At 44.8% G+C, this 27,984-nt stretch overlaps 1 protein-coding gene across 2 annotated transcripts; it reads left to right on the top strand.

Moving 5' to 3' along the window:
- Positions 1–2: 2 nt before the first annotated feature.
- On the top strand, positions 3–27,968 carry LOC145535433 (melanoma-associated antigen B2-like). Of its 2 annotated transcripts, none has more exons than XM_081563870.1 (2): positions 3–84; positions 26,281–27,968. In XM_081563870.1, exon 2 carries the CDS (start codon positions 26,342–26,344, stop codon positions 27,473–27,475), a length of 1,134 nt encoding a protein of 377 aa, XP_081419996.1. In that variant the 5' UTR covers positions 3–84; positions 26,281–26,341; the 3' UTR covers positions 27,476–27,968. The 2 variants fall into 2 exon arrangements, with proteins under 2 accessions (XP_081419996.1, XP_081419998.1); XM_081563872.1 differs by lacking the exon at positions 3–84 and adding an exon at positions 23,933–24,009.
- Positions 27,969–27,984: the final 16 nt, after the last annotated feature.

The raw sequence follows: 27,984 nt of genomic DNA, 5'->3' as shown, positions 1-27,984 counted from the left end.
TCACTTCAAAGGCGAGGAGCTTGAGCAGGAGTCGTGGTGTCTCTTCGGCAGAGATTCAGTGTCCAGGACTTATCCGGAACCAAGGTGAGGACCTGAATGTAACTGAAGGGACTTGCTAAGTCGCTTCAGTCGTGTCCGACTCTGTGCGACCCCATAGACGGCAGCCCATCAGGCTCCGCCGTCCCTGGGATTCTCCAGGCAAGAATACTGGAGTGGGTTGCCATTTCCTTCTCCAGTGCATGAAAGGGAAAAGTGAAAGTGAAGTCGCTCAGTCGTGTCCGACTCTTAGCGACCCCATGGACTGTAGCCTACCAGGCTCCTCCGTCCATGGGATTTTCCAGGCAAGAGTACTGGAGTGGGGTGCCATTGCCTTCTCCGGGACTTTGTCAAGCCACCATTAAAAAAGTTACCCAGCCGCATCGCACCACTGGGATCTGGCTCTTTCGAGTCCCTGAGAGGTATCAGCTGAATGCGGTCTAGCGTGGCTCAGGTGAAGGCATTAGTCTGTGGGAATAGGCCCGGATTCTACACCTGGAGGAGCTCGAGGTCCTAGATGAGGGCCCTGAGGGCTGATGAGCCTACTTCGACACCACATGGGGACCACACTGAGCGGTCCCCCTGCACTCAGCTCTAGGAGGCCCCGGGTGGAGCTGGCCGACTGTAGTGACCCGTCGTTTACTGGAGGTGGTATCAGGGAGGTGAGAGCCTTGCTCTAAAGGAATAAACCAAGTTCAACAAAGGGACCTAGTCCGCAACACGATTCATGGTTGTGAGGCTGAGTGAGGATGGGGGCTCCTCCCATCAGAAACGGAGTGGCAATCGGAGTCGCGTTTTGACATGACTCTTGCCAGAGCATCTCAGGGAAATGAGAGACCAGGTCAAAAGGGGGAGCGTCAGGTTGGGAAGGGAGAGTTTCAGGTTCCCTGGCGGGATAGTGAGAATCTCGGGGCTGTGGGGATGTTCCACATCACATCATTCGGAACACATCCTCCCTGTAATCATCCCTTTGAGACCTCAAGGATACATGGCGGTTCCCACTGCGGGCTAAAGGGAAAGCAACTCCCCTTAGACCACTCCGCCCTGGTCTGAGGGGCATGGTCAGCAGAGGGAGAAATCTTTGACCCTGTCATAAGTCAAATGTAGACCTTGGTTGCTTCTATGTCCTGGCTAGTGTAAAGAGTGCTGCAATGAACATTGGAGTACAAGTGTTTTTTAAGTGACTGTTTCCTCAGGGAATATGCGCAATAGTGGGATTGTTGCCTCATGTGGTAATTTTATTCCTAATTTTTTATGTAGAGTGAAGTAAGTCAGAAAGAGCAAAGCCAATATTGTATATTAACGCATATACATGGATTTCAGAAAGAGGGTAATGATGAACCTATTTGCAGGGCAGCAGTGGCGTTGCGGACATAGAGAACAGACTCGTCAACACTGGCGGAAAGAGGGAGGGACAGACTGAGAGAATAACATTGAAAACATGCACATTACCATATGTAAAATAGATAACCAGTGGGAATTATTCATAGGACACAGAGAGCTCAAACCCAGTGCTCTGTGATAGCTTAGAGGTGTGGGATGGTGTGGGAAGTGGGAGGGAGTTTCAAGAGGGAGGGGATATAAGCTATACCTATGGTTGATTCATATTGATGTGTGGCTGAAACAAACACACTACTGTAAAGCGATTATCCTCCAATTAGTAGTAAATAAATTTAATTTTTAAAAGACATAAAGAAGAAACGAGAAGCAAAAAAATATTATAGACCTTGAATTGGGATCTTGTGTGGGACCACTGGGACATCAACCTGCCTGTAAGAGCACCTGTTCTTAGAAGACTGTGTTTGGTAAGATAAGGTCATCTTACTTCCTCTTGTTGAGACACAGGGTGAGTGGCTTTTACTATCGCACAGGCATCAATTCAGGAGAAAGTGGAGCTTCTCTACCAGGAGCCCAATTGAGGAACCTGAGTGAGTACTCAGTGCATTTATCCCAACCCTTGGATTTCAGCCCAGGAAATCACAGGGAAAGACTGTCAGGCTGAGCATGTACTTCACTGCTTTATATCAAGTCTAGGGGACGGGAAATGTCTAGTCTGAAGGTGCAGCCACCAGTCAGCAAATGGAGAATGGTGCCCAAAGTTTTAAGGAGCCAGGGTAAGGACCTTGAATGATGATCCCAGTTTACTCAGGATGGAAAAAACCCTACTGAGCTCTCAGCACTGGGTATCCCCTGGGAGGGAGGTGGACTGAGACATCTCTTCACTTGCTTCTCGATCATGTGGAGGTCTAAAGTGTCTGCATTAGAGTAGCAGAGGGAAGGGTGCCCAGGCTCCGCCACGTCTTGACGTGGTAATACTAAAGATGAGCTGAGAGGACCCCACTGCCAGGAGCCGCTGTCACCTCACTAAATCCAAATCAGGTCTGAGGGGATGCAGAGGAAAAGTCTAAGTCCTGTCTCTATTCTCTTATTTATTTCCCAATTATTAGTTGAGAAGGAGCTGATTTTTGGGGAGCGGGGTATGTGCAGCATGAGGGACCTTCCCCAACCAGGATCGAACTCATGCCCCCTGCATTGGGAGCAGGGAGTCTTATCCACTGGATCACCAGGGAAGTTCTGAGAATGAGCTTTTTGGGATGCTTTCTAGTACTGTAGTTGCTTTTTGATAAAAAAAAAAATTGGAACAACAGCAACCACCAAAACAAGATCTAGCCCCTGCCCATTGAATTTTAGAACCTAGGAGGTACTATTACATAAAAATTTGGTGAGATACTGTCTATGACCAAAAGCAGCGTTCCCCAAGCTTCAGGCCTTGGACCAGGACCTCCTGTGAGATCAGCAGTGGCATTTAGATTTGAAATAAAGTTCACAATAAATGTAATGTGCTTCAGTTACCCCAAATCCATCTCCCACTCCAAGTCTGATGAAAAAAAATGTCTTCCATAAAACCAGTCCATGGTGTCAAAAAGGTTGGGGACTGCTGAAAGAAGAAGTAAAAAGCAGGGGTAAAGAGGGCAGGCAGTTGGAGTTGAAAGCAAGTGTAAATGGCCTGCGGTGAGGCAGTTTGGAGCCTTGTTGTTGTTCAGTCATTAAGTCATGTCCCACTCTTTGTGACCCCATGGACTGCAGCTCACCAGGCCTGCCTGCCCTTCACTGTCTCCTAGAGTTTTGTCAAACTCAAGGCCATTGAGTCAGTGGTGCCTTGCAACCATCTTGTCCTCTGCTGCCCACTCCTCTCCTGCCTCCAATCTTTCTTTCCTAGCACTGGGGTCTTTTCCAATGAGTTGGCTCTTCGCATCAGGTGTCCAAAGTATTGGAGCTTCAGCTTCAGCATCAGTCCTTCCAATGAATATTCAGGGTTGATTCCTTGAGGATGGACTGGCTTGATCTCCTTGCTGTCCAAGGGACTCTCAAGAATCTTCTCCAGCATCACAGTTTGAAAACATCAATTCTTCAGCGCTCTGCCATCTTTATGGTCCAACTCTCACATCCATACCTGACTACTGGAAAAACCGTAGCTTTGACTATAGGGACCTTTGTCGGCAAAGTGATGTCTCTGCTTTTTAATACACTGTCTATGTTTGGAGCCTTAGGAAATCGCAGAGCCTTCAGTGACAGGTCATTTCAAGTGAAGTTGCCTGGTGGGCTAGAGAGACAGTGGGAGTGGTGAGCACGGCCAGATCCTCAGATGGAGGGCCTCAGAGAATCTACAGTCTCCTGGACTGGTGACATTTACCCTGGGTTGAGGGAGCAAGAGACCTCTCCTTAAGGAGGTACTCGATTATTTTTTCGTGTGTGTAACTGGGCAAATTCTAGGCAAGTTCTACATTTTTTCTTGGTAGTTAAATACATGGAAATATTCATTATTTAGATGAAAGGGTAGCTGGGAGGGAAGATACTGGTCAGTGACAAAAATTTTAAGAACTTTGAGTTGTTTCCAACTGGGAAAGATTCTACCTCAAGCACATTCTATGTTACATCCTCTGATGTGAATGTTACCATGTTTATCTACTCCTCTGTTGATGGACATTTAGGTTGCTTCCATGTCTTGGGCATTGTAAATATTGCTGCAATTTACTTTGAGGTGATTGTTCCTTTTTCGAATTATGATTTTCTCAGGATATGTGCCCAGGAGTCGGATTGCTGGATATGATGGTAATATTATTTTTCTATTTCATTTTAGTGGAGTATAATTAATTTAAAATGTTGTGTTAGTTTCAGGTGTATAACAAAGTGATTCAGTTATACATACACATATTCACTCATTTTCAGATTCTTTTCTCATACAGATTATTACAGAGTATTGAGTAGAGTTCCCTGTGTTATGCAGTAGGCGCTTTTTGATTACTGCTATTATATGTATTAGTTGTAGATGTGGGCTTCCCAAGTGGCGCAGTGGTAAAGAATCCCCCTGCCAGTGCAGGAGACACAAGAGAAGCGGGTTCAGTCCCTGGGTCACAAAGATCCCCTAGAGCAGGAAATAGCAACTCACTCCAGTATTCTGACCTGGAAAATTCCATGGATGGAGGGTCCTGGTGGACTACTGTCCTTGGAGTCATGAAGAGTCAGATACGATGGTCGTGTATGTTTATTTCAGGCTCATAAAGTATCCCTCCCCCAACATTTCTCCAGTGGTAGTCATAAGCTTGTTTTCGATATCCATAAGTCAGTTTCTATTTTGTAAATAATTTTATTTGTGAAGTGAAATGAAAGTCGCTGTCTTATCCGACTCTTTGCGACCCCATGGACTATACAGTCCATGGAATTCTCCAGGCCAGGATACTGGAGTGGGTAGCCATTCCCTTCTCCAGGGGATCTTCCAAACCCAGGGATCAAAGCCAGGTCTCCCACATTGCAGGCAGATTCTTTACTAGCTGAGCCACCAGGGAAGCAAGTTCATTTGTGTCATTTTTTAAAACATTAGATTCCACTTACGAGTGGTAGCATATGCTATTTGTCTTTCTCTGTCTTGCTTTACTTAGTATGATATTCCCTAGGTCCGTCCATGTTGCTGCACATGTCATTAATTAATTATTTTTTATGCCTGAATAATATTCCATTGTATATATGTAAGACATCTGCTTTATTCATTTCTCTGTTGATGGACCTTTAGGTTACTTCCAGATCTTGGCTAGTGTAAATTAGTGCTGCAGTGAAGACTGGAGCGCATGTATATTTATGAATCATGGTTTTCTCTGGATATGTACCAGGAGTGGGATTGGTAAATCATATGGTATCTCTATTTTTAGTTTTTCAAGTTACTTCCATAATGTTCTCCATAGTGGCTGTGTCAATTTGCATTCCCACCGAGAGTGCAAGAGTGTTCCCTTTTTTCCACACTCCATCATTTATTGTTTGTAGATTTGGGGATAATGACCGTTCTGGCTGGTGTGAGGTGATACCTCATTGTAGTTTTCATTTGCATTTCTCTGATAATTAGTGATGTTGAGCATCTTTTCATATGCTTTTTGGTCACCTGTATGTCTTCTTTGAAGGAATGTTTGTTTATACACTCTGCCTATTTTTTGATGGGACTGTTTATTTGACACAGAGATGCATGAGCTATTTATATATTTTGGAGATTATTCCCCTGTTGTTTGCTTTGTTTGCAAATATTTCCTCTCATTCTGTGAGTTGTCTTTTTGTTTATGGTTTCTTTTGCTTTTGACTTTAATTAAATGTCACCTGTTTATTTTTGGTTTTATTTTCATTACTCCAGGAGGTGGATCAAAAACCATTTTACTAAAAGGAAAAAATACTTCTGCAACTTATGTCAAACAGTGTTCTGCCAAGGTTTTCCTCTGAGAATTTTATAGCGCCTGGCTTTACATTTCGGTCTTTGATCCATTTTGAGTTTATTTTTGTGTATGGTGTTAGAGAATGTTCTAAATTCATTATTCTACAAGTAACTGTCCAGTTTTCAAGGCACCACTTACTGAAGAGACTGTCTATTTTGGTCAGGATTTTTGCATCTGTGTTCTTCAGTGATGTTGGCCTGTCATTTTCTTTCTTTTTCTTTTGTGTGCTTCTCTATCTGGTTTTGCTGTCAGGGTGATGGTGGCCTCATAGAATGAGCTTGGGAGTGTTCTTTCCTCTGTAATTTTTTGGAAGAGGTTGATAGAATCTCTAAGTGTTTGATAGAATTACCTGAGAAGCCATCTGGTCCTGGACATTTTATTGGAAAATTTTAAATCACTCTTTCAGTTTCAGTACTTGTGATCCATCTATTCACGTTCGCTATTTCTTCCTCGTTCAGTCTTGAAAGGTTGTACCTCTCTAAGATTCTGTGCATTTCTTCTAGATTGTCCACTTTATTTGCATATAGTTGTTTGTAGTAGTCTCTTATGATACTTGGAGTTCCACACGAGTGTATTCTTAATGAAACCAGCTCTGATTACCTTGTTGTGGTGCGAGCATTAATGTAAAATGAGGGAGTGTAAAGCAGGAAAAATCTCCCCCCTCCAATAGAAGAATGCACCCTAATCCGCCTAAGGAATTTCATACAATTGGACACTTTCTGGTGTTTCCTCACTAAAAAGTCTAGTCCTATTCTGTATCCGGGAGAATAGCAGGGAGGTAGTACTGAACTACTTTTATATATTTGTGCATCTGTGATGTTAAAAATGAAATTTTACCAGGAAAAATAGCCATTGGTTGTGGTCGTAAAGGCCATGGGCTACATAGAGGCCTTGGGGTGAATGTATTTCCCCTGGAAATTTCCCAGACATCTAGATTTGCTTGTCGGTGATCTCTGCTGGTGGGATAAAATATTTTGGTCATCTACCAGAAAGATTAAACCCCAGCATGCTCAGAAAGGAAGTGAAGAAATCGGTGTTTAAACGTGTGTGCTCCTGAATTGCTCTCTGAAATTCAGCTCTGCCTGAGTCTAAGACAGCTTCCTCTTTCACTTTTTTCAATGTGATGCAATCACTCTCTCAGCCTCCTACTCACTAGGTAAGTTGTTCTCTGTGGAGAGTGAGACAGAGTCTGAACTTCCGTAGGACCCTCTTCAGTAGACAAACTTGTCCTCAGCACACGGCGGGCCAGAAATATTAGGAGCTCCTGACCAAATGGGATCCAGTCTTGGAACTGGTGGGACAGATTCCTTGGAAGCTGGGTAGCACGTGTGCCTCTCAAGCTACAGTTTGAAAACCACATATAATGGAAAACTTTTCAGGGTTCTTGGATCCCTCAGATCCAAGCTGGTCACCTTGAGGCTTTCCATTCTTCTCAGTGGCTTCTCCAGGGAATTCATACAGCCAAGTCTTTCTGGAAACCAAATTAGGAAATGAAATTGGGTCCTAAATTAAGGGGCGATGCCTCTAGTTTGCCCATTTTCTTCCTAAAAGGAACAAAGCGCTCTGAGCCACAGATAGACAAGCCCTGAAGACTTCCCTACAGCTCCCATGAATGCAAGGGTTTTCCAGGGGAAGCCAACATTTCGGCCTCATCCAGAGACCTCAAGTTCCTGTAAGAGTGCTGGTTGATATCGACTGCACTCCATGAAGGCTGGGAAGAGGCAGCAAGCATTGGTTAAAGACAGTTGGTCGAGGCTCTTTTTGCTGGCCAAAATGTAAACTATTTTGAGCACTAGAGTGGAAGAAATTGGTCAGTCAACTGCAGAGCTCAGTTTGGGCTGATGAGTGGCCAGGAAGAGCCAAGACAGCTGACCCAATAGTAATAAATTCCATCCAGGCACCAAAACTCCAAATTTAAAGCAATAGCCTGTGAAGAGACATGTGAAGGAAGCAAAGCCTCTGATAATCACCCTTCTTAAATACCAATTAATCCAACCTTGTCACTGCTTATATAACACTCCAGTCCTGTTGGTACAAAAATCTGGGACCTGGGATTATCATTTTCTACAGAATTTGAGAATCATTAACCAAATTGAGGATGATTTCCCACAAGCTTGAAGAATGTACAAAGAGAAATGGGGGGATTGAAACATAAAACACTGAGCAGTTTAAACTGGTTTTCCCTTCTTACAACAGGTTGTTGATTAATCAACCCTTGAGTTATTTTTAGAGGCAGCATCATGCATGTGCAAAAAAGGAGCCTATGTTTCCAGGATGACCCCAGAACCAAGAATGCTCAGTCTGTGGAACTCAAAAGAGTAGGAATGTTGCCATGGGAAAACTGCATGAAGTCCTTCAGCAAGGAAAATCTGGCTTCTAGCAGCATGGATAGTTTACCTGAACTAATTCAAGACTAGCCAATTAGCTTCCAAGATTGCAGTTCCTCTAAACCCTTTAATTTTACCTCAAACTCTGGATTGAGGAGACAGATTTGAGAGCCCTACTTCCTGTCTTCTTGCTACTCCACCTGGGATTAAAGTTTTTCTCTCAAAGCCCATTCCATAGTATTGGCTTCCATGTGCATCAGGCAGTGAGCCCTTGCTGGGGAACACTAGTGACTGATAGGCCTGGAGTTAGATTCCTCTCTGAATTCCTCTAGATCCTATGCTGTTAGACTCCTCTTGTCGTAAAGCAGAGCTTGTGTTCCTTAACACTCAAATGTATCTTGGGATAAAAGTAAGGACTCTGGATATATTCCAATACACTTCTTGAGGCACAAAGCCTTGAAGGCTACCTCAGTAAGTGACAGGAATAAGGAAGAGAAACAGATGATAGGGACAATAAGATCATCTCTCTGTGCAGTGTCAGATAGCGCTCAATCAGAATAGCACAAAACCATCCTGGATGGCTTTTTTCCTTTAGAATTGTACTCATATCTCAGATATAGTGAGTTGGGTTCTAGATCACTGCAATAAAGTGAAAATTGCCATAAAGTAAATCATTAGGAATTTGGGGGATTCCCAGTGCTTATAAACATTGTTAATCCTATTGTACACTTCCTGGAAGGTGTCTAAAAAATGCAGATAGCTTAATTTACACGTGTAGGACAGTTACAATAGTAACAAAGACAACTGATCAGAGCACCATAAGAAATAAAATAAGGAAAGAGTTTAAAATATGTAAAGAATTAACACTATGTGCAACAGGGACCCCAAGTGAATACATGATGTTGGAAAATGGTGCCATAGGCATGCTCAATGCATGGTTACCATAAACTTTCAGTTTGTAACAAAACACAGTATTTGTGAAGCATGATTTCATGCAGCACAGTGTTTTAAAAGTGTGCCTGTGAATCAGTTAAAACAAGACATGAAAAGAGACTGACTCTGGCTTTTGAAAAGGCTGGATCAGCATTTCTCTCTGGGAGCACACCCCATTCTGCCCCCTGCCTTCTGTGTTATTTTCCCCATCTCAGGTCAAGTCTGGGACATGAAACTGTAAGGTTTGCATTAGGGACACTGCTCAAGAGTTTGCCGAGATGTGGTGTTCCCCAGGAATGTTTTAATCCAAGAGATAGACAAAATTTGGGCCCCGTAAGGGAAGACTGGAGAGACAACCACACTAAAATACAGGTCATTCCGAGACCTGCCCAAACTTGCTCTCAGGCCTAGAACGCCCAGACAGGACATTCCCTCTCATAAGCCTTGTAGTTCTCTGTGAGGTCAAAGTCTCAGGCTAAGAATGGCCTCAGTTCAGTAGAGGGAGAATCTCAGGTTGGAAGGTCAGGACCCAGGACTGGCCAGGACCATGGTGAGGTCCCTGAGTGGAGAAAGAAGTATCACTAGACCCACAAATGAGGAGGCTTTACAGACGCCTGCCCCTATTCCTAACCCCAGGGGCTCCAGGCAGAGTTATGGGGATGAGAAGCCTCTTCATTTCTGTCTGTTCTCAGCGAGGGAAGGGCTTTTTCTATGAGGATGGAACCCCGGTTCTTAGGAGGGTGGCGTCTTGGCCATCACCACCGGGAAGATGAGGACCATCAGTGCTAATGAGAGGGTCTCTCGCACCAAAGAGGAAGGCTCACAGAGTGGCGCTCCTCCTGTCAAGGAGAGGTGCTCAGAGAAGCCCCCTGACTCCCCACTAGGGACTCGGAGAGGTGAGGGCTTGGTTTAGGGGCTGGAGGAGTCAAGTCCGTAGGGCGAAGGGTCCCAGGCTCTGGCAGACGGCATGGTGAGGACCCTAAGGGATGACCCAGGGACCGCTGAACACTGAAAGATGGGGTCCCCGCAGAGCCCCGCCCCTGCCATCATCCCTCAGAGATCGTGCACAGGGCAGCCATAGCCGGAAGTGTCTCCCCCAAACTTCCGTGCTGGTGGCGAAGAGCTCGGACTGATGTTCAGTGCATTCGTGTGGCTAAGAGTGGATGCCCAGGACTGATCTGAAGGCAAGGTGAGGACCTGAATGTGGACTCAAGGGACCATTCCCCCGTCCTGTAACAAAGATAACGCCGAAAGTCTCGTCTCTGTGCTCGGCAGGGGACGGTTCCTGCAACTCTCTAAGGCTGATTTCTTAGGTGTATCTTGATCTAAGACATTCTGTATGATAAGCCATTACTTGATTCTGTACATGAAGAAAACCTAGGCCCTAACTCCAGTCACTGGGAGAGCGCCGAGTGCTAACGAGGCATGGGGCAGTAAAGATGGCGACACAAAGCGGCACCCATGCACTCACTTCCCCAACTGCTCCCCTGCCGAACTCTAAGAGGTGAAATTTTGGAGGCTTGTGGACACAGTTCAGTAAAGGGAGGAGTGTCAGGCTCTGATAGATACAAAGATGGGGACTCTGAATGAGGACTGTAGAGCACCCCACCAGGCTTCTTCCCCCCCAGCCCCACCCCTTCTGTCAGCTATGGGAGATCCTGGGTATCACAGCTTTGAAAGGTGAGGAAGAGAGGGCCCAAGCCGGTGGGTGTCCCAGTGTTCCTCCAGCAATCCTTCCCATACTTAATGAAGCTGAGGCAAATTCTGTACTTTGTGGCTGAAGATAGTATTCAATGTTCTAAAACTGGGGATCCCTGAGGGTGCACAGTGTATAATCCCTTGGGCTTTGTGTTCTGTATGAGGAATTTAGAGATAAATCTGTGTTTTTATATTCTTGCTGCTTTACAAAGGTTGCTCCTTAATGAAAGCTCATCATTAAGTGTACAAATGACATCAGTCACACTTGCTGTTGTTTATTGGTCTTAAGGATAAGAGTTTTTCTGTTGTGTAAAACAAATGGGGAAGCTTCCATCTTATTTAGTAAGCTGGTGCAAGGTAACATGGCATTACAACATGTTATTTCCTTGAAAATATGAAAAAATTAAGCAGTGAAATCTGTGGGATCAAGGAATAGAGGGAAAGTAAGATAGTCGGTATCTGGTTTCCTCATCTTTTGTAGTCTGTGTTTTACAGAATTATAAGTGACAGTGTATGCTTCGTTAATTCAAAAATGTAGACTTAAGTTCTAAGAAATTCATCCTCACGCTCACAGGCTCATTTATTCCCTAAACATTAATTGAGCTTCTACTCATAGAAGACTCCATGCTAGTACTTGGAGAGCTGACAAAAAGATCTAGCCACTGACCATAAAATTATGGAGTTGAGAAGCAGCTATCATATTAAAAAATGGTGACATGACAGCAGTCAAATGTGAATTCCCTGATGCAAGGTAGTGGTGGGCCTTGGGAAAATACAAGTCCTTTAGTGGGAAGTAATTATAAGTTGAGTGCGTGGTGGGCTGGATGAGGCTGTGGTAATCCTGACCAGGGGCCAGGTTCTCACATGGTGGGCCCCGTAAAGACAAAGCCTGGGATGGGAAACTGCCCTTAACAGTTACAGGCACACTTTACTCTGTTGCACTTTGCTTTCTTGTATTTCACAGGTACTGCTTTCTTTTCTTTGTTCTTTTTCTTTAACAAATTAAAAGTTTGTGTCAGCCAACCTTGCTTCCCGCAAGTCTTCCGGCTCCATGTTTCCAACACCGTTTGCTTACTTCATGTCTGTGTCACATTTTGATAACATTTGCAATGTTCACACCCTCCTCAGCAAAATGATGGACTCACTGAAGGCTCAGATAATGGTTAGCATCTTTTTTCTTTTAGCAAAGAGGTGTTTTTATTTAAGATATCTATATTATTCTGAGGCATAATGCTATTGCCAACTTAATAGCCTATCGTATAGTGTAAAGATAAATTTTATGAAAGCATCCTATCTTCTGCCTCCGTTATTCTACTGTTGGTTCCCTCCAGAGTGTCTTTTATCTCATTTACTTCATTATTCATTATATATTGACTCCTTTTTATTTCTTCTAGGTCCTTGATAAACATTTCTTGCATCTTCTCAATCCTTGTCTCCAGGCTATTTATCTGTAACTCCACTTTGGTTTCAAGATTTTGGATCATTTTTATTATCATTATTCTAAATTCTTTTTCAGATAGATTCCCTATCTCCTCCTCTTTTGTTTGGTTTGGAGGACATTTATCATTTTCCTTTACTTGCTGAGTATTTCTCTGCCTTTTCATCTTGTTTAGATTGCTGTGTTTGGCGTGGCCTTTCTGTATTCTGGTAGTTTGAAGTTCCTCTTTATTGTGGAGGTTCCTCACTGTGGGTGGGGTTGGACGGGTGGCTTGTCAAGGTTTCCTGGTTGGGGGAGCTTGTGTCGGTGTTCTGGTGGGTGGAGCTGGATTTCTTCTCTCTAGAGTGCAATGGAGTGTCCAGTATTGAGTTTTGAGATGTGTATGGAATTGGTGTGCCTCTGGGCAGCCTGTATATTGATGCTCAGGGCTATGTTCCTGCGTTGCTGGAGAATTTGCGTGGTATGTCTTGCTCTGGAACTTATTGGCTCTTGGGTGGAGCTTGGTTTCAGTGTATGTATGGAGGCTTTTGGATGATCTCTTATTAATTAATGTTTCCTCTGGTTTTCAGTCTTATTCTTGCAGTAGCCTCAAGACTTCTCCATCCATACAGCACTGATAATAAAACTTTTAGGTTAAAGGTGAAAAGATTCTCCACAGTGAGGGATACCCAGAGAGGCTCACCGAGTTACATGGAGAGCTGAAGAGGGGGGGGGGGTTGAGTTGACCAGGAGGAGAAGAGCGGGACTCAAACGTGGAGAGAGCAGTCTAGCCAGTAATCACTTCCCTCTGTGCTCTCCACAGTCTGGAACCCTCAGAGAGGTTCACGGAGATACTTAGAGAGGGGGGAGGAAGGTAATAGAGGTGAGCATGAGTAAAAAGGGAGGAATCAAGAGGGGAGAGAGAGATCTGAGCAGTATTCTGTTCCCAAAGTGTCCTCCGGTGCCCAGAATACCCTCAGAGATTCACAGAATTGGGTTGAGAAGAGAAGGAGAAGGGTGGGAGATAGAAGTTCCCTGGGAGAGAAGAAAGAGCGTCAGTAGGGGGAGAGAGTAATCAAGCCAGTAATCACACTCCTGAGTAAAAATGGGTACTAAAGATTGGGTTCTTAAATGTACAAAATTGATATCAAATATGTAAAACAAAGATTAAAAATCTAGAGTAGAGGTTAGACTCTTAAAAAAATACAATATAAAAAAAAACACCAAAATCACAAAAAGTATAAGATATATGTATGCAGTTTGCTTTAAAAATAGGGTATTTTTTTTGCAAGGTAATAGTGGGTTATAAAAATGAAAATTAAAGTTAAAAAAAATGATAATAGTAAAAACATATCCAGGAATTTCTCTGGAGCTGTTGTGAGCAGTGTGGGGTCAGTTCAGTTTCAGATAGATCCTTGTTCCTGCTTATACTTTTCAAGATCTATAGACCCCTTTCAATGTAGTCGGGTGTTAACTACAGGGATTTTAATCTGTTGGCCTGTCACTTCCAAAGCGGTTCCCTCTGTTTATTTGGCTTTTGTTTGCAGGTCTCTTCAGTGTCTAATTTCCGCCCTGACACAAAGGGGCGGAGGTGGTCTCTTTAGGTTCGCTTGTTCAGTCGTGCTGTGGGTAGGATCACTGCAAACCAGTATCACTGGCGTGTGTGTGGAGAGCTCGCAGTGTCTTGGCCGCACTGGGTTTGCCCCCGCTCACGGCGTGTGTGCTTTCCCCGTCTACCCTGCTCAGGCTTCAGGTTACTCTGCCGGGGAGTGGGCCCTGAGATGCGTGCACTTCCCAGGTCTAAGCCACTCAGGTTCGGGTTCCCGGGTACTCCACAAAGGCGCAGACTCGGTTGGGCCCGCGGCTTGTGCCGATCCAGTCGGAGCAGCTCGGGCAGCCAGGAGTTTGGCGAGCGCACTCTCCCCTGTTGGGGTGGTGCGACTTATCACCTCCCTGGTCCCTGCCTCGGTTTCTGGGCGCACCCGGCTCCGGTGTGCTTTGTGTCAGTTCTGGGGAGCTGGTCTCTGGCTGTGACCCTCCCGGTGGCTGTCGACCCTCCGGGATCTCAGGCAGTCTTTGCTTAGAAACTGGAAGCCTGTTTGCAGTTTGGTAGCGGGTGCCCTCTCTGGGGTCGAGTTTGCCCCTTTCCAGCTCTGGCTGGTCCCCGCCTGCCCGCTGCGTCTGGTAGGGGGGGGGGGATGGGGCGGTCCGCAGCCGGCTAGCTCTCCTCTGGTATTGCTCAGTCCTTTGTTCTGTGAGCAGGCCGGCAGTGCCTTAGATTTGGGCTTTTCGCGGGATAGTTCTCTCTCTGGCTGTCCCACAGTTTAGGTTGCTATCTCACCTTAGCTCCCTCAGATTGCTCTCAGGGCGTTCGGGCCCAGTCCTTACCCTAAGCAGTGCCGCTCGCTCCTCTCCGTTCAGCCCCCACTTGCTGGTGGCGGATGCGAGCGTCTAGGGTTCTTTGCTGGAAGTTGCCTTTAGGCACGTAATCTGTGGGTTTTATTTATTTTTCCTCCCGGTTATGTTGCCCTCCGAGATTTGAAATCTTCCCCCAAACCCGCCGGTGAGAGGGTTTCCTGGTGTTTGGAAACTTCTCCTCTTTTACGACTCCCTCCCCGGGACGAGTCTCCGTCCCTAACTCTTTTGTCTCTCTTTTTATCTTTTATATTTTGTCCTATCGCCTTTTGAAGATAATGGGCTGATTTTCTGGATGCCTGATGTCCTCTGCCAGCGTTCAGAAGTTGTTTTGTGAGGTTTGCTCAGCAATCAGATGTTCTTCCGATAAATTTGTGGGGGAGAGAGTGGTCTCCCCGTCCTATTCCTCTGCCATCTTCTATTTCACTGTTTTTGATTTTTTGAGGAACTGCTATACTGTTTTCCCTGTAAATTGGCTGTACCAATTTACATTCCTACCAGCAGTGTTGAGTATGTATAGTTTACTGAGAAACTTGCAAACTGTCTTCCACAGTGGCTCTACCATTTTGCATCACCACCACCGAGGAATGAGAGTTCTTGTTGATTCACATCCTCACCAGCATTTGGTGTTGTCATTCCTTTGGATGCTGGCCATTCTGAAAGGCATGTCGTGGTATCTGCTTGGTTTTTTTTAATTTGCACTTCCCTAATGGTATATGATGTAGAGCATCTTTTCATGTGTTTGTTTGCCATCTGTGTATCTTCCTTGGTGTGAGGTATATATTCATATCTTTTTTCCATTTTTTATTAGATTGTTAGTTTTCTTCTTATTAATATTAAGAGTTCTTTGTATATTTTAGATTAGAGCCTTCATCAGATATGTCTTTTGCAAATATTTTCTCCCAGACTATGGCTCATCTTCTTGTCCTCTTGATGGTGTATTTTTATAGGGCAGAAGTTTAAAGGGAATGAAATCTAGCTTATCAATTATTTCTTTCATTGATCCCCATCACTTTTTTCTGTGATGATATTTTGTTGATTGGTTTGCTATGTGGCACATGGGATCTTAATTCCCCAAGCAGGGTTTGAACTCACACCCCTTGCACTGGAGGCAGAGGTTTTTTTTTTTTTTAATTTTAACTATTTTATTTTGTGTTGGGGTATAGCAAATTAACAATGTTGTGACAGTTTCACGTGAACAGTGAAGGGACTCAGCCATACATATACACGTATCCACTCTCCCCCAAACTCCCATCAATACTGCCACATAACACTAAGCAGAGTTCCCCGTGTGATACAGTACATCCATGTTGCTTATCCATTTCAAATATAGCGGTGTGTACATGTCCATCCCAAATCCCCTAACTATCCCTGTCCCACATCCTTCCCCAGCGGCAACCATAAATTTGTTCTCTGAGACTGTAAGTCTTTCTATTTTGTAATTAAGTTCATTTCTATCATTTCTTTTTAAATTATACATATAAGATATGTCATATAATATTTCTCCTCTGTCTGAATCACTTCAGTCAGTATGATAATCTCTAGGTCCATCATGTTGCAGATTGGTGGTTGCCACAAGAGGGGGTTGGAGGATGGATGAAATGGGTGTAAGTGACCAAATGACATAAACATTCACAATTTTCACTTACAAAATAAAGAAGTCCTAGGGATATAATGTACAGCATGGTGACTGTACTTAATAATTGTTGTTGTTAAGTTACCAAGTGGTTTCCTACTTGTTGCAACCCCATGGATTGTAGCTTGCCAGCCTCCTCTGTCTTTGAAATTTTCCATGCGAGGATACTGGATTTGGTTGCCGTGTCCTCCTGCAGGGGATCTTCCTGACCCAGGAATTGAACACGTATCTCCTGCATCAACAGGCAGATTCTTTACCACTGAGCCACCAGGGAAGCACATAGTTAATAATACTGTATTGTCTATGTGAAAGTTCCTGAGAGAATATATATATTTAAAATGAGGTATAGTTGATGTGGGCTTCCCTAGTGGCTCAGAGGGCAAAGAATCTGCCTGCAGTGTAGGAGACCTGGGTTTGATCACTTGGTCAGGAAGATCCCCTGGAGAATGGAATGGTTACCCACTCCAGTGGGTAATTCTTACTTGGAGAATTCCATCCATAGAGGAGTCTGGCGGGCTACAGTCCATAGGGTCAAAAAGAGTTGAACAAGACTGAGCAACTAACACTTTCACTTCGTTTTCATAGTTGATGTACAATATTTTATGTTTCAGGTACACAACTAAGTGATTCACAGTTTTACAAGGTTATGTTCCATTTATAGTTATTACAAAATATTGGCTATATTCCCTTTGTTTTGCAAGATATCCTTGTAGCTTATCTATTTGATACATATTAGTTTGCACCTCTTAATCTTCTATCCCTGCCCATACCCTCGCCATTGCTGCTCTCCACTGGTAAACACTACTAGCTTGTTCTCTATATGTGTGAGTCTGCTTCATCTCCCTGCTGCTACTGCTGCTAAGTCCGTTCAGTCGTGTCCGACTCTGTGCGACCCCATAGAGGGCAGCCCACCAGGCTCCGCCCTCGCTGAGTTCTCCAGGCAGGAACACTGGAGTGGGTTGCCATTTCCTTCTCCAATGCATGAACGTGAAAAGTGAAGGGAAGTCACTCAGTCGTGTCCGACTCTTCGCAACCCCATGGACTGCAGCCTACCAGGCTCCTCCATCCATGGGATATTCCAGGCAAGAGTACTGGAGTGGGGTGCCATTGCCTTCTCTGCTTCATCTCCCAACTCTGTTTTATTTTTTAATTCTCCATATAAATGGTGCTATACAGCGTTTGTCTTCCTCTATCTCACATATTTCAGTCAGCATAATACCTTACAATCATCCATGTTCTTGAAAATGGCAAAAGTTCATTCTTTTTTTGACTGAGTAATATTCCATTGTGTGTGTGTGTGTGTATCTTTTTGAATTAGTGGGGTTTTTTTCATTTTTAGCAGTAATTTAAAGTTTATTCAAGCTTTAATGCAGGTTATTCAGACTTTAAGGTCGCACCACATGCCATACTTCTGAGTACATTCTTGAAAAATTCTTTTGTACTTATTTCTGTTTTATGCATTTATGCAACCTCTGGCATGGGGGAGGCTATCATCTGGGTTCCGATCACATAGCAGGGAACAAATGGATAGCGGAACTTTAGAAATCATGAAAGCAAGAGACCACAGTGATCTTAGAATATAGACCCAAGTGCTGCTACTAGTGTTCATGTCTGCATGATAAATTCTGTTGCAAATGCAACCTTAGGTAGTGTGAACGGGTATTCTTTAGGGAAATGAATTGTCACAGAGAATACACTGCTTCGATATGGGCTGAAGTTGTTTTTCATAATTGTGTTTTGCCAATGAAATGTACCATCCCCAACTGGACCTGCAGAATATTGTGCTGGAGGGTCACCGGCCACATCACTAAGTTCCTTATTCATCTGTTTCAGCGCCATAGTCTGTGCTTTTTGTCTGACTCCTCATTGTCTCACTGTGTGCTCAAAGGTCCGGCCAAAACTCTTGGTTCTCTGGTGGCTGGGAAGGACTGTCTCCTCATCTCACACTGGCTCTGCCAGACACAGGTGCCTTCTTAATAAACAGGGAGGTTGGACTGGGGTGGGGTCGCTGGCAGAGAATAGATGAGGCTGGAGGGGAAGGGGAGATGAGCAGTGGAAACCCTTAGACTCAGACAAGCATCGAGTACCTGAAGGAGACCATCCAAATTAGTGGGTTATTTTTTTTTCAGATATACACCCAGGAGTGGGATTGCTGGGTCTTTTGCTAGTTCTATTTTTAGGTTTTAGGAACCTTCTTACTGTTATCCATGATGGCTGCACCAATTGACATTCCCACCAGCAGTGTACAGAGCTTGTCCACATGCTCACCAACATTTGTTACTTCTCTTCCTTTTGGTTGATAGCCCTTCTGATAGGTATAAGATAATACCTCATTGTGGTTTTAATTTGCATTCATATGATGGTTGACGATGCTGAACATCTTTTCATGTGCCTCTCGGCTATTTGTATGTCTTCTTTGGAAAAATGTGTATGTAAGTCTTCTGCCCATCTGTTTCTTGATTGTTTCTTTAAAACTGTTAAATAAAGTGTTTATATATTTCGTATATTAACCCCTTACTGGTTATATCATTGGCAAATATTTTCTCCCATATAGTAGGTTGCCTTTTCATTTTGTTGATGGTCTCCTTTGCTGTGCAAAAGCTTTTAACTTTAATTACAACCCATTTATTTTTTTTGCTTTTATTTTCCTAGCTTTACGAGACAGATCCAAAAAACTAGTGTTTTGCTCATATTATCTTCCAAGAGTCTTATGGTTTCCACTCTTATATCTAGGTCTTTAATCCATTTTCAGTTTACTTTTGTACATAGTGTTAGAGAATGTACTGACATGTCAAAGAATGATATTAGAGCATAAATACAATTTGGTAATGTCAGAAAATTAAATATGCTTTTACATTTGAGCCGGTAATTCATTGTTTTCAGAAATGAACCCTGAAGAGACATCCACAACCATGTGAAAATACATAAATGTCCATACACATGTTAATTGAGGGAACATGTTATATCCACAGAGTGGAGTACTATATAGCTATAAAAAGGACTGAGTACAATTTTGTAAACTAATAAGGGATGTTTCCATGATAGATATAGATATATAAAAGAATGTGAGAGTTTGGGGCTAATGTCAATGATACCAAAGCCACTGCCTTCCCACCCTGGTATGAAGAGGCTTTGAGAGCTGAAGAAGAGAAATCCAGGGCCAGAGCTGCAGTCAGGGCTCCTCCCGTGCCAGGGCCAGTGCACTTTCCAGAGCATGTCCAAAGCTCCTCCCACCCCTAGTGAAGTCTGAGCAGATACTTCACATTGCATTTCAAGAAAGCAGGCAATCTTCCGACTAGCGGAGGACCAAGTTGGGGCTCATGGAAATTCAGTATATCGTATTTGTGTTCCTATACAATATGCACAAATTGGAGATTTTTCTTTTTTCTGTTTTTAAATGTCATTCCTCCCACCCCTAGTGAAGTCTGAGCAGATACTTCACATTGCATTTCAAGAAAGCAGGCAATCTTCCGACTAGCGGAGGACCAAGTTGGGGCTCATGGAAATTCAGTATATCGTATTTGTGTTCCTATACAATATGCACAAATTGGAGATTTTTCTTTTTTCTGTTTTTAAATGTCATTCCTTTTAATTAAAGATGGTTTAGCTTCAGCGTCTATGTATACTAATGGCACAGCTCCCAGATGTACTGCAGATTATCAAGTAGAAAAATAAGAATTTTCATATTACATAGCACAGATTGAAATCCTTGAATCATTTCTTGTCATTCGGAACAGGACAACATGATATTGGAATATGGATTTTTTTGTGAAAATGGAAATTTTTCCACAGTGAATTCTGTGTGATTATAAGATACAGAAAAAAACATCGTAAGAGGTATTCACTTATTGGTTTGTTTTATTCGTTCTAGTCTTTCTTTGTAAAATTGAAGTTTATTTACCTGGATTGGCTTAGCTTATTTAAGAATGCGGAGGAAGTGAAATCCCAGTAAAACTGATTTCTGGCACACTTGCACTATAATTGTTCAAATATCAATTTAGCATCTGCTCTTTGGAAGGCTACTGGGTGGTTTTGGGGATGCTAAGAAAAATAAACTCAACCCCTTCTTATAGAATTCTAGAGTCTAAGAGCAGCATTCATATAAAGTAGCTGGTGAACAAAGATCTAGGGGCCCCAAAAAAATGAGGTATAAGGAGGTGAGGGGGTTGAGGTCTTCCTCATGAGGAGTCTAGTGTAAATACACTGAGGCAAAGCACTTGGAGACTTTAGGACAATAAAAGTCTGGCAGTGGAAGGTAGTTTTAAGTTAGGCTACATGGCGAGCCCACAAATGAGGCTGTGGAAACACTGAACAGGGGTCAAACCCTCAGATGGCAGGTCTCAAAGTTGAGAGACTTAATCCTGGAATGGAAAACTACCCTGAACAATTGCTTTGGAATTATGAGGCTTCCCAGGTGGCTCAGTAGTAAAGAATCTGCCTGCCAATGCAGGAGACATGGGTTCAATCCCTGGGTCAGGAAGATCCCCTGGAGGAGAAACTGGCTACCCAATCTAGGATTTTTGCCTGGAGAATCCCATGGACAGAGCAATCTGTTCAGTCCATGGGGTAGAAAAGGGTGAGACACGACTGAGCGACTAAACAGCAACATGAGTAGACCAGAGGGAAATCCCCCCTGGAGTGGGGACGGAATGTGCCCTGTGCTCCTGTCCCAGTGCACGTGAACACAGTGCACAACCTAGATGTTTCATGCACATCATGTCCAAGGAGATTCTGTGAAATAAAAGTAATAGTAGAGTGAAACTGGGAACTCAGAAGCCAGTGGGTGACACTCTATGCTGTGAGTCGTGGAGTCAGAGCTCATTTTATTGAAAGGGCATTCCAGTCAGCGTTTATAGCTAGGGTGATAATTCCACAAAGTCTGTGAGATGAGTATATTTTAGGAGATGGTGAAATTGATGAAGATAGGGGCTTATTTATTTAGTTACTTATTTATTTGGCTGTGCTGGGTCTTATCTTTCGCACGCAGGATCCTCGATCTTCCTTGCAGCCTGAGAGTTCTTTAGTTGCGGCACGAGGAATGTTTTAGCTGTGGCATATAGGATCTTTAGTTGTGGCATGCGAACTGTTAGTTGTGTTGTAGCTGTGGCGTGTGGGATCTAGTTCCCTGATCAGCGGTGGAACCCAGGCCTCCTGCATTCGGAGCACAGAGTCTTAACCCCTGGATCACTAAGGAAGACTCTAGGAGTTGTTTAGATGAAAGAGCAGCCGGGAAGGAAGACAGAATTAGTCTTGGAATCACATTTAGATTGTTTGAATTTCATTCAGATAAAAAACTACCCCCACACTCAAAATATGATTTAGTAGAGGAAATGAAAGATTCTTTCTAAACAACATTTTGGACTGACTTGGTGTTCCATGTCCAAGAATGCCACAGATTCTCTGACATGTCCTGGATTTAAAAAATTCATCAGGGTCAGTGGTATCCTCCGGGATGAAAATAATCATAGTAAAAACAGAGATTGTGTAAAGTCTCAGTGTGGTCCAAGCACTGTGCCAGGTACTTTAGCTACATGCCACTAGGCACTTCACCTGAGGCTCCCAGGGTTTCGGGATAGACCCAAGTCCACACAACTGATAAGAGACAGAGCTGGGAATAGAGTGCTGGTCTGAATTTATCCACAGCACGTACCCTTCCACTTATCCCGGCCTGAGGTGCTCATGAGTCAGTTAATTCACTGTCTTCTAGCACTCCAAAACGTGTCTTGAGTGACAGAAAGAAGGACTCTGTGACAAAAACACTGTGATGGAATAGATAGCCAAGGCAATACCAAAATAATTAAGAGGTATGACTAAAGGAGAGAAGGAGATAATGCTCAGTAACCATATGATCATCTGCATGTGCAAATTCAGACACCCTCAAGTGATCGAGGGCTTACAAGATTATCTGGCACTCTCCTATGTAGAAAGTAAACATTTTATTTTTTTAATTGAAAATAGTTCTTTCTCTTTGTTTTTTGACTGCTCTGGGTCTTAGTTGTGACACTTGGAATCTTTGTTGCCACATGCAGGCTCTTTAGTTGTGGAATGTGAGATTTTAGTTGTGGAATGTGAGATTTTAGTTGTGGCACAAGATCGCTTAGTTGTTGGATGTGAGATTTTTAGTTGTGGCATGTGGGATCAGGTTACCTGACTTGGGATCAAACCCAGTACCCCTGCATTGGGAGCGCATAACCACTGGACCAACAGGGAGGTGCAGAGAGGAAGTATTTTAGAACTACCCTAAATCTGGTGGCTCAGATGGTAAAGAATGTGCCTGCAATGCGGGACATCTGGGTTCGATCTCTGGGTTGGGTACAACCCCTGGTGGAGGGCATGTAACACACTTCAGTATTCTTGCCTGGAGAATCTTCATGGACAGAGGAGCCTGGCAGGCTACAGTCCATGGAGTCACAAACAGTGGGACATGACTGAGTGATTAAGCACACACTCTAAATCTGGCTGAAGACCAGGAATATATCACCTATATCTCTCTGACATCATAACATCTCTCCTGAGTTCCTTGATTTCTGCTGTGTTTTCCTCATCTTACATCACTTTTGGGACTGAGACCCATTTTCTCCAAGATTTGCTTGAGGGTAACTGCTCACAATTTGTAGGAATATGCATTTCCAAGAAAGCCTTTAATCAAGGGACAGAAACTGATATGGGAACCTCCATGAAGGAGGGCTGAGGAGACCCTCACCCCTGAATATGGGGGTCACCCAAAGACTAAGAAGAGGAATCTTAGATCCTTAGAAGGGGCAGTCCCAGGCTGTGGTAGATGTAGTGAGGATGCTAAGCAACAGGAATGCGGAAGGACTCAAGTTGCATCCCCACTGTCTATTCTCAGAGGCCCTGATGGACTAGGATCACACGAGGATCACCCTGACTTCCAACTTGGAATTCTCAGTAGACTAGGACCTTGATGTAAGACAAGAAGCTTCATAAAGCAGAGAGTGTAATTACAGGATTCATCACATGTCAATGTAAGGACCTGAAAGTAGACTCACGGTAGCACACACTATAAAAGGAGGCCCTGGAAAATCACTGACGCTGTGGTCCCCAGGAAGATCTGGGCACAGATGTCAGGTTTATTTCAGTCTACAACGTCTTAGCGAGGTGAGACATCTGCCTAATACAATCAGCCGCAGTTTTGCAGAGGGACAGACCTGAGCCCAAGGAGGACCTCACATGCGATGCTGAGTGTTAGAGGGGACCCCTTCAGAGGGAGCCAAACAATTCTATAAATTCTTAGCCCTGAGAGACCCAAAAGAGCTACTTCTGAGTGGTCCCCTCATTCAACCTGTGTGATCTCAGGGAGGGCTGAGTCTCCTCTAGCCAGATCAGAACCCAGATCTGCGGATAGGGGTGTCTTGATCATAACCGGACTTAAGGTGAGAACCATCAGTGCTAGTGAGAGGATCTCTTCCCCAACGAGGGAGGCTCACAGACTGGCGACCCACCTGACAAGCAAAGATGCTCAGAGCAGAGCTGGACTCCCGCCACTAGGGACTTGGGAAGGCGAGGGCTTTGCTTGGGAGCTGGAAGACTCGGGTTCATAGAAGGAGGCATCCTGGGCTCTGATACGCTGCACAAGGAGGACCCAGGGATGGATGAATATTGAGCTACTGGGTTCCCGTAGCATGCAGCCCCTGCAGTCATCCTTGGGAGACCTCACGTAGGAACTTACGCAGCTCCCGTCCACTTCCGCTTTGAAAGTGAGCGGAGCAACAGGAAGCCGTGGCATCCGTTCGGTGGTGATTCAGGGTCCAGGACTCATCCGGAGCCAAGGTGAGGACCTGAATGTAGTTGAAGGGACTTTCCCAACACTCCCAGTAATAAAAGTGACCCATCCACATCCCACCCCTGTGATATGGCTCTTGTGAGTTCCTCAGAGCTATCGGCTGAATGCGGTCTAGAGTATCTCAGGGTGAAGGCGTTGGTCTGTGGGTGTAGGCCTGGATTCTACCCCCAGAGGAGGTCTAGGTCTAGATAATGGCCCTGAGGGCTGATTAGCAGACTTCGACACTGCAAGGGGGTCACACTGAGTGGCTCCCCTATACTGGGCTCTAGGAGGCCCCGGGTAGAGCTGGCCAACTGTGGTGCCCCCTGGTGTCCTCTGGAGGTGGTATCGGGGAGGTGAGAGCCTTGTTCTAATGGAATAAAGCCAGTTCAACAAAGGGACCTAGTCCCCAACAATATTAATGGCTGTGACGCAGAGTGAGGATGGGGCCTCCTCCCATAAGAAATGGAGTCGCATAAAGCACCAGCCCAGTTTTCAGGCCTGGGGGAATCGGGAGTTTTGACCTGACACTTCCAGGGACATCTCAGGGAAGTGAGGGTCCAGGTCAGTGGGGGCAGCCTCAGGTTGGCAAGGGAGGGTTTCAGGTTTCCTGGTGGATGGAGAGAACCTTGGGGGCTGTGGATGTTCCACACCACGTCATTCGGACCACATCTCCCTGTCGTCATGGCTGAGAGACCTCAAGGATACATGTCGGTTCCCACTGCAGGCTAACGGGGAAGTAAGGGTCTTGGTCTGAATGGAGTGGTCAGCAGAGGGAGAAATCTTAGACCCTGTCATGAGTCAACTGTAGACCTTGGTTGCTTCGATGTCCTGGCTATTGTAAATAGTGCTGCAGTGAACATGAGTACAAGTGTCTTTTTCCGTTACTGTTTCCTCAGGGCATATGCCCAGTAGTGGGATTGTTGGCTCGTGTGATAGTTTTATTCCTAGTTTTTTTTATGCAGAGTGAATTAAGTCATAAAGAGGAAAGCAAATATCGTATATTAATGCATACATGTGAAGTCCAGAAAGATGGTACTGATGAACGTATTTATTTGCAGGGCAGCAGTGGAGATGCAGACATAGAGAACAGACTCGTGGACACAGTGGGGGAAGGAGAGGGAGGGCCAGGTTGAAATAGTAACATTGGAAACATTCACATTACCATGTGTAGAATAGATAGCCAGTGGGAATTAGTCACATGACCCTGAGAGCACAAACCCAGTGCTCTGTGACAACTTATAAGGGGTGTGACGTAGGAGGGAGTTGCACGATGGAGGTGACATAAGACACACCTATGGCGGATTCATACTGATGTGTGGCAGAAACTGGTAGAATATTATAAATTAATATTGTAATATATAAAAAATAAATTTATTGTTAGGAAGACATACAGAAGAAAACAGATGCAAAAATATATTTTAGACCTTGAATTGGGATCTCGTGAGGGTCCACAGGGACATGAACCTGCCTGCAACAGATTTTATTCTCAGGAGATCATGTTTGGTAAGATAAGGTCATCTTCACTTCCTACGTTTGGGACACCGGGTAGTTGGCTTTTCCTATCGAGCAGTCATCACTTCAGGAGAAAGTTGAGCTTCTCTACCAGGAGCTCAATTGAGGAACCTGAGTGAGGACTGAGTGCATCCATCCCAACCCTCGGATTTCAGCCCAGGAAATACCAGGGAAGGACTGTGAGGTTGAGCATCTTCTATACTGTTTAATACAAAGTCTATGGGAGGGGGAATACCTAGTCTGAAGAGTCAGACACCAGTCAGCAAACGGAGAATGATACCAAACGTTTTAAGGAGCCAAGGTAAGGACCTTGAATGATGATCCCAGTGAACTGAGGATAGAAAAGACCTTAATGAGCTCTCAGCACATGTTATCTATCTCCTGGCAGGGAAGCAGACTGAGGCATCCCTTCACTTGCTTCTGGATCATGGGGAGGTCTAAAGTGTCTGCATCCGAGTAGCAGAGGGAAGGGTGCCCAGGCTTCGCCAGGACTTGACGTGATAATACTGAAGTAAAACTTAGAAAACCCCACTGCTGGCACCTGAGTAAATCCAAAGCAGGGCTGAGAGGACGCAGAGGAAAAGTAAGGCCTCTGCTCTTTCTCTGTGGGATTCTGTGGGGACAGGGTGAGCAGGAAAACAGGAACCTTTTGGGTTTCTTGGGCAGTGTCCTCAAGGACACCTGCAGAGGCGGCCTTTGATGAAGCCGAAGGTGGAATCTCCCTGTTGTAAGGTGCTCATGTCACCTCATTCTCCTTCCTCCAGGTGCACCAATCCCCTGTCTATCGACGCAGACTCCTGCCTGCGGACCCTGACCACAGCCGTGATGCCCCGTGGGAAGAAGAGTAAGGCCCGTGCTCGTGAGAAACGTCGCCAGGCCCGGGCTGAGACCCAGGGTCTTCATGATCAGACCACCACATCTGGGGGAGAAGAGACCACCTACTCCTCCCCTCCTGATGCAGAGAGCGCTCCCTCAAGCTCTTCTGCTGCTGGCACCCGCAAGGGGCCTCAGGGAGCCCAAGGCACCACCAGTGCTGCTGCAGGTGCTATACGCAAAAGATCTGGTGTAGGTGCCAAAGCTCGCAAAAGATCTGGTGTAGGTGCCGAGGGCCAAGTTCAGGAAGGTGAAAATTCCGGCCAGGCCTCAGCTGCTGCTGAGAGCTATCACACAGATCTTCTGACCAGGAAGGCAGACATGTTGATGCAGTACATGCTGTATAAGTATAGGGTGAGGGAGCTGATTAGGAGGTCCGAAATGCTGAAGATAATCAATAGAAGGTACAAGGAGCAATTCCCTGAGATCCTCAGCAGGGCCTCTGAGCGCATGGAGGTGGTGTTTGGCATGGTGCTGAAGGAAGTCAGGCCCAACAGTCAGTCCTATACCCTGGTGAGCAACCTAGATCTCAGCGACAGTGAGGCTTTGAGAAGTGAATGGGGGATGCCGAAGAATGGTCTTCTGATGCCTCTCCTAGCTATCATCTACCTGAATGATAACCACGTCCCTGAGGAGAAGATCTGGAAGTTCCTGAGTACGCTGGGCATCTATGATGGAAGAAGTCACTTCATCTTTGGAGAGCCCCGGAAGCTCATCACAGAAGATCTGGTGCGGGAAAGGTACCTGGAGTACCGCCAGGTGCCTGGCAGCGATCCCCCTCGCTATGAGTTCCTGTGGGGTCCTAAAGCATTCATAGAAACCAGCAAGACGAAAATCCTGGAGTTTTTGGCCAAGGTCATGAATTCGGTCCATACTGCCTTCCCGCTGCTTTATGAGGAGGCTTGCAGAGAGGAGGTAGAGAGTTCCGGAGCCAGAGCTGAAGCCAGGGCTGGCCCTTCTGCTTCAACTAGGCCTGGCACTACTGCCGTGGCCAGTGCTGGCCCTTCTGCTTCATCTAGGCCTGGCACTACTGCCTCGGCCACTGCACACCCCAGGGCTACATCTGGCAGCTCATCTCGCCCCTAGGGTGGTCTGAAGCCTTTCTTCACTTTGTGGCCAAAGAAGCCTGTCAACCTGTGTTCCTGATATGCATCAATAACTTGTTGACTTTATTTCCCCCACTTTTCAGTTCTTAAAATTTTTCAACAAAGTTTATTTAGATTGATGATATAAGTATATGAATAACATGGGTCACACACAGTTTGCTGTTTGTTAAATTTAGCAGTAAGAATGTTGTTTTCTGAAATAAATATTGGAAATCCTCACATCACTTTTGTGATCCAGAATGAGAAGAACATCACTTTAGGATAAGAACGTCCTTAGAAATGTGAAAGACACCACACTAATAGAGGCTCAGAACATCGATACATCGGTAGGGAGATAGCTGAAATTGCTTCAGTTTTTGGCTTGCTTTACTCTCTGTTTAGTCTCCCTTTTTGTACATGTAAAAGATACATGCTTTCTTCTGCTAATGGTTTATGGTTTTCAAGAATGTTTGAGAATATAAATTATAGCAAATGATTTATTTGTGGCTC

Source organism: Giraffa tippelskirchi, chromosome X (assembly GCF_054371585.1).
Source record: "Giraffa tippelskirchi isolate mGirTip1 chromosome X, T2T-mGirTip1v1.2.pri, whole genome shotgun sequence".
In the NCBI taxonomy this organism is placed as follows: Eukaryota; Metazoa; Chordata; class Mammalia; order Artiodactyla; family Giraffidae; genus Giraffa; species Giraffa tippelskirchi.
Note: the sequence above shows the minus strand (reverse complement) of the source record. Positions and strands in the feature narration are given on the sequence as shown.

Bases quoted from the DNA above. Each gene is read 5' to 3' on its own strand.
- LOC145535433 (XM_081563870.1), top strand. From the start codon at position 26,342: ATGCCCCGTGGGAAGAAGAGTAAGGCCCGTGCTCGTGAGAAACGTCGC.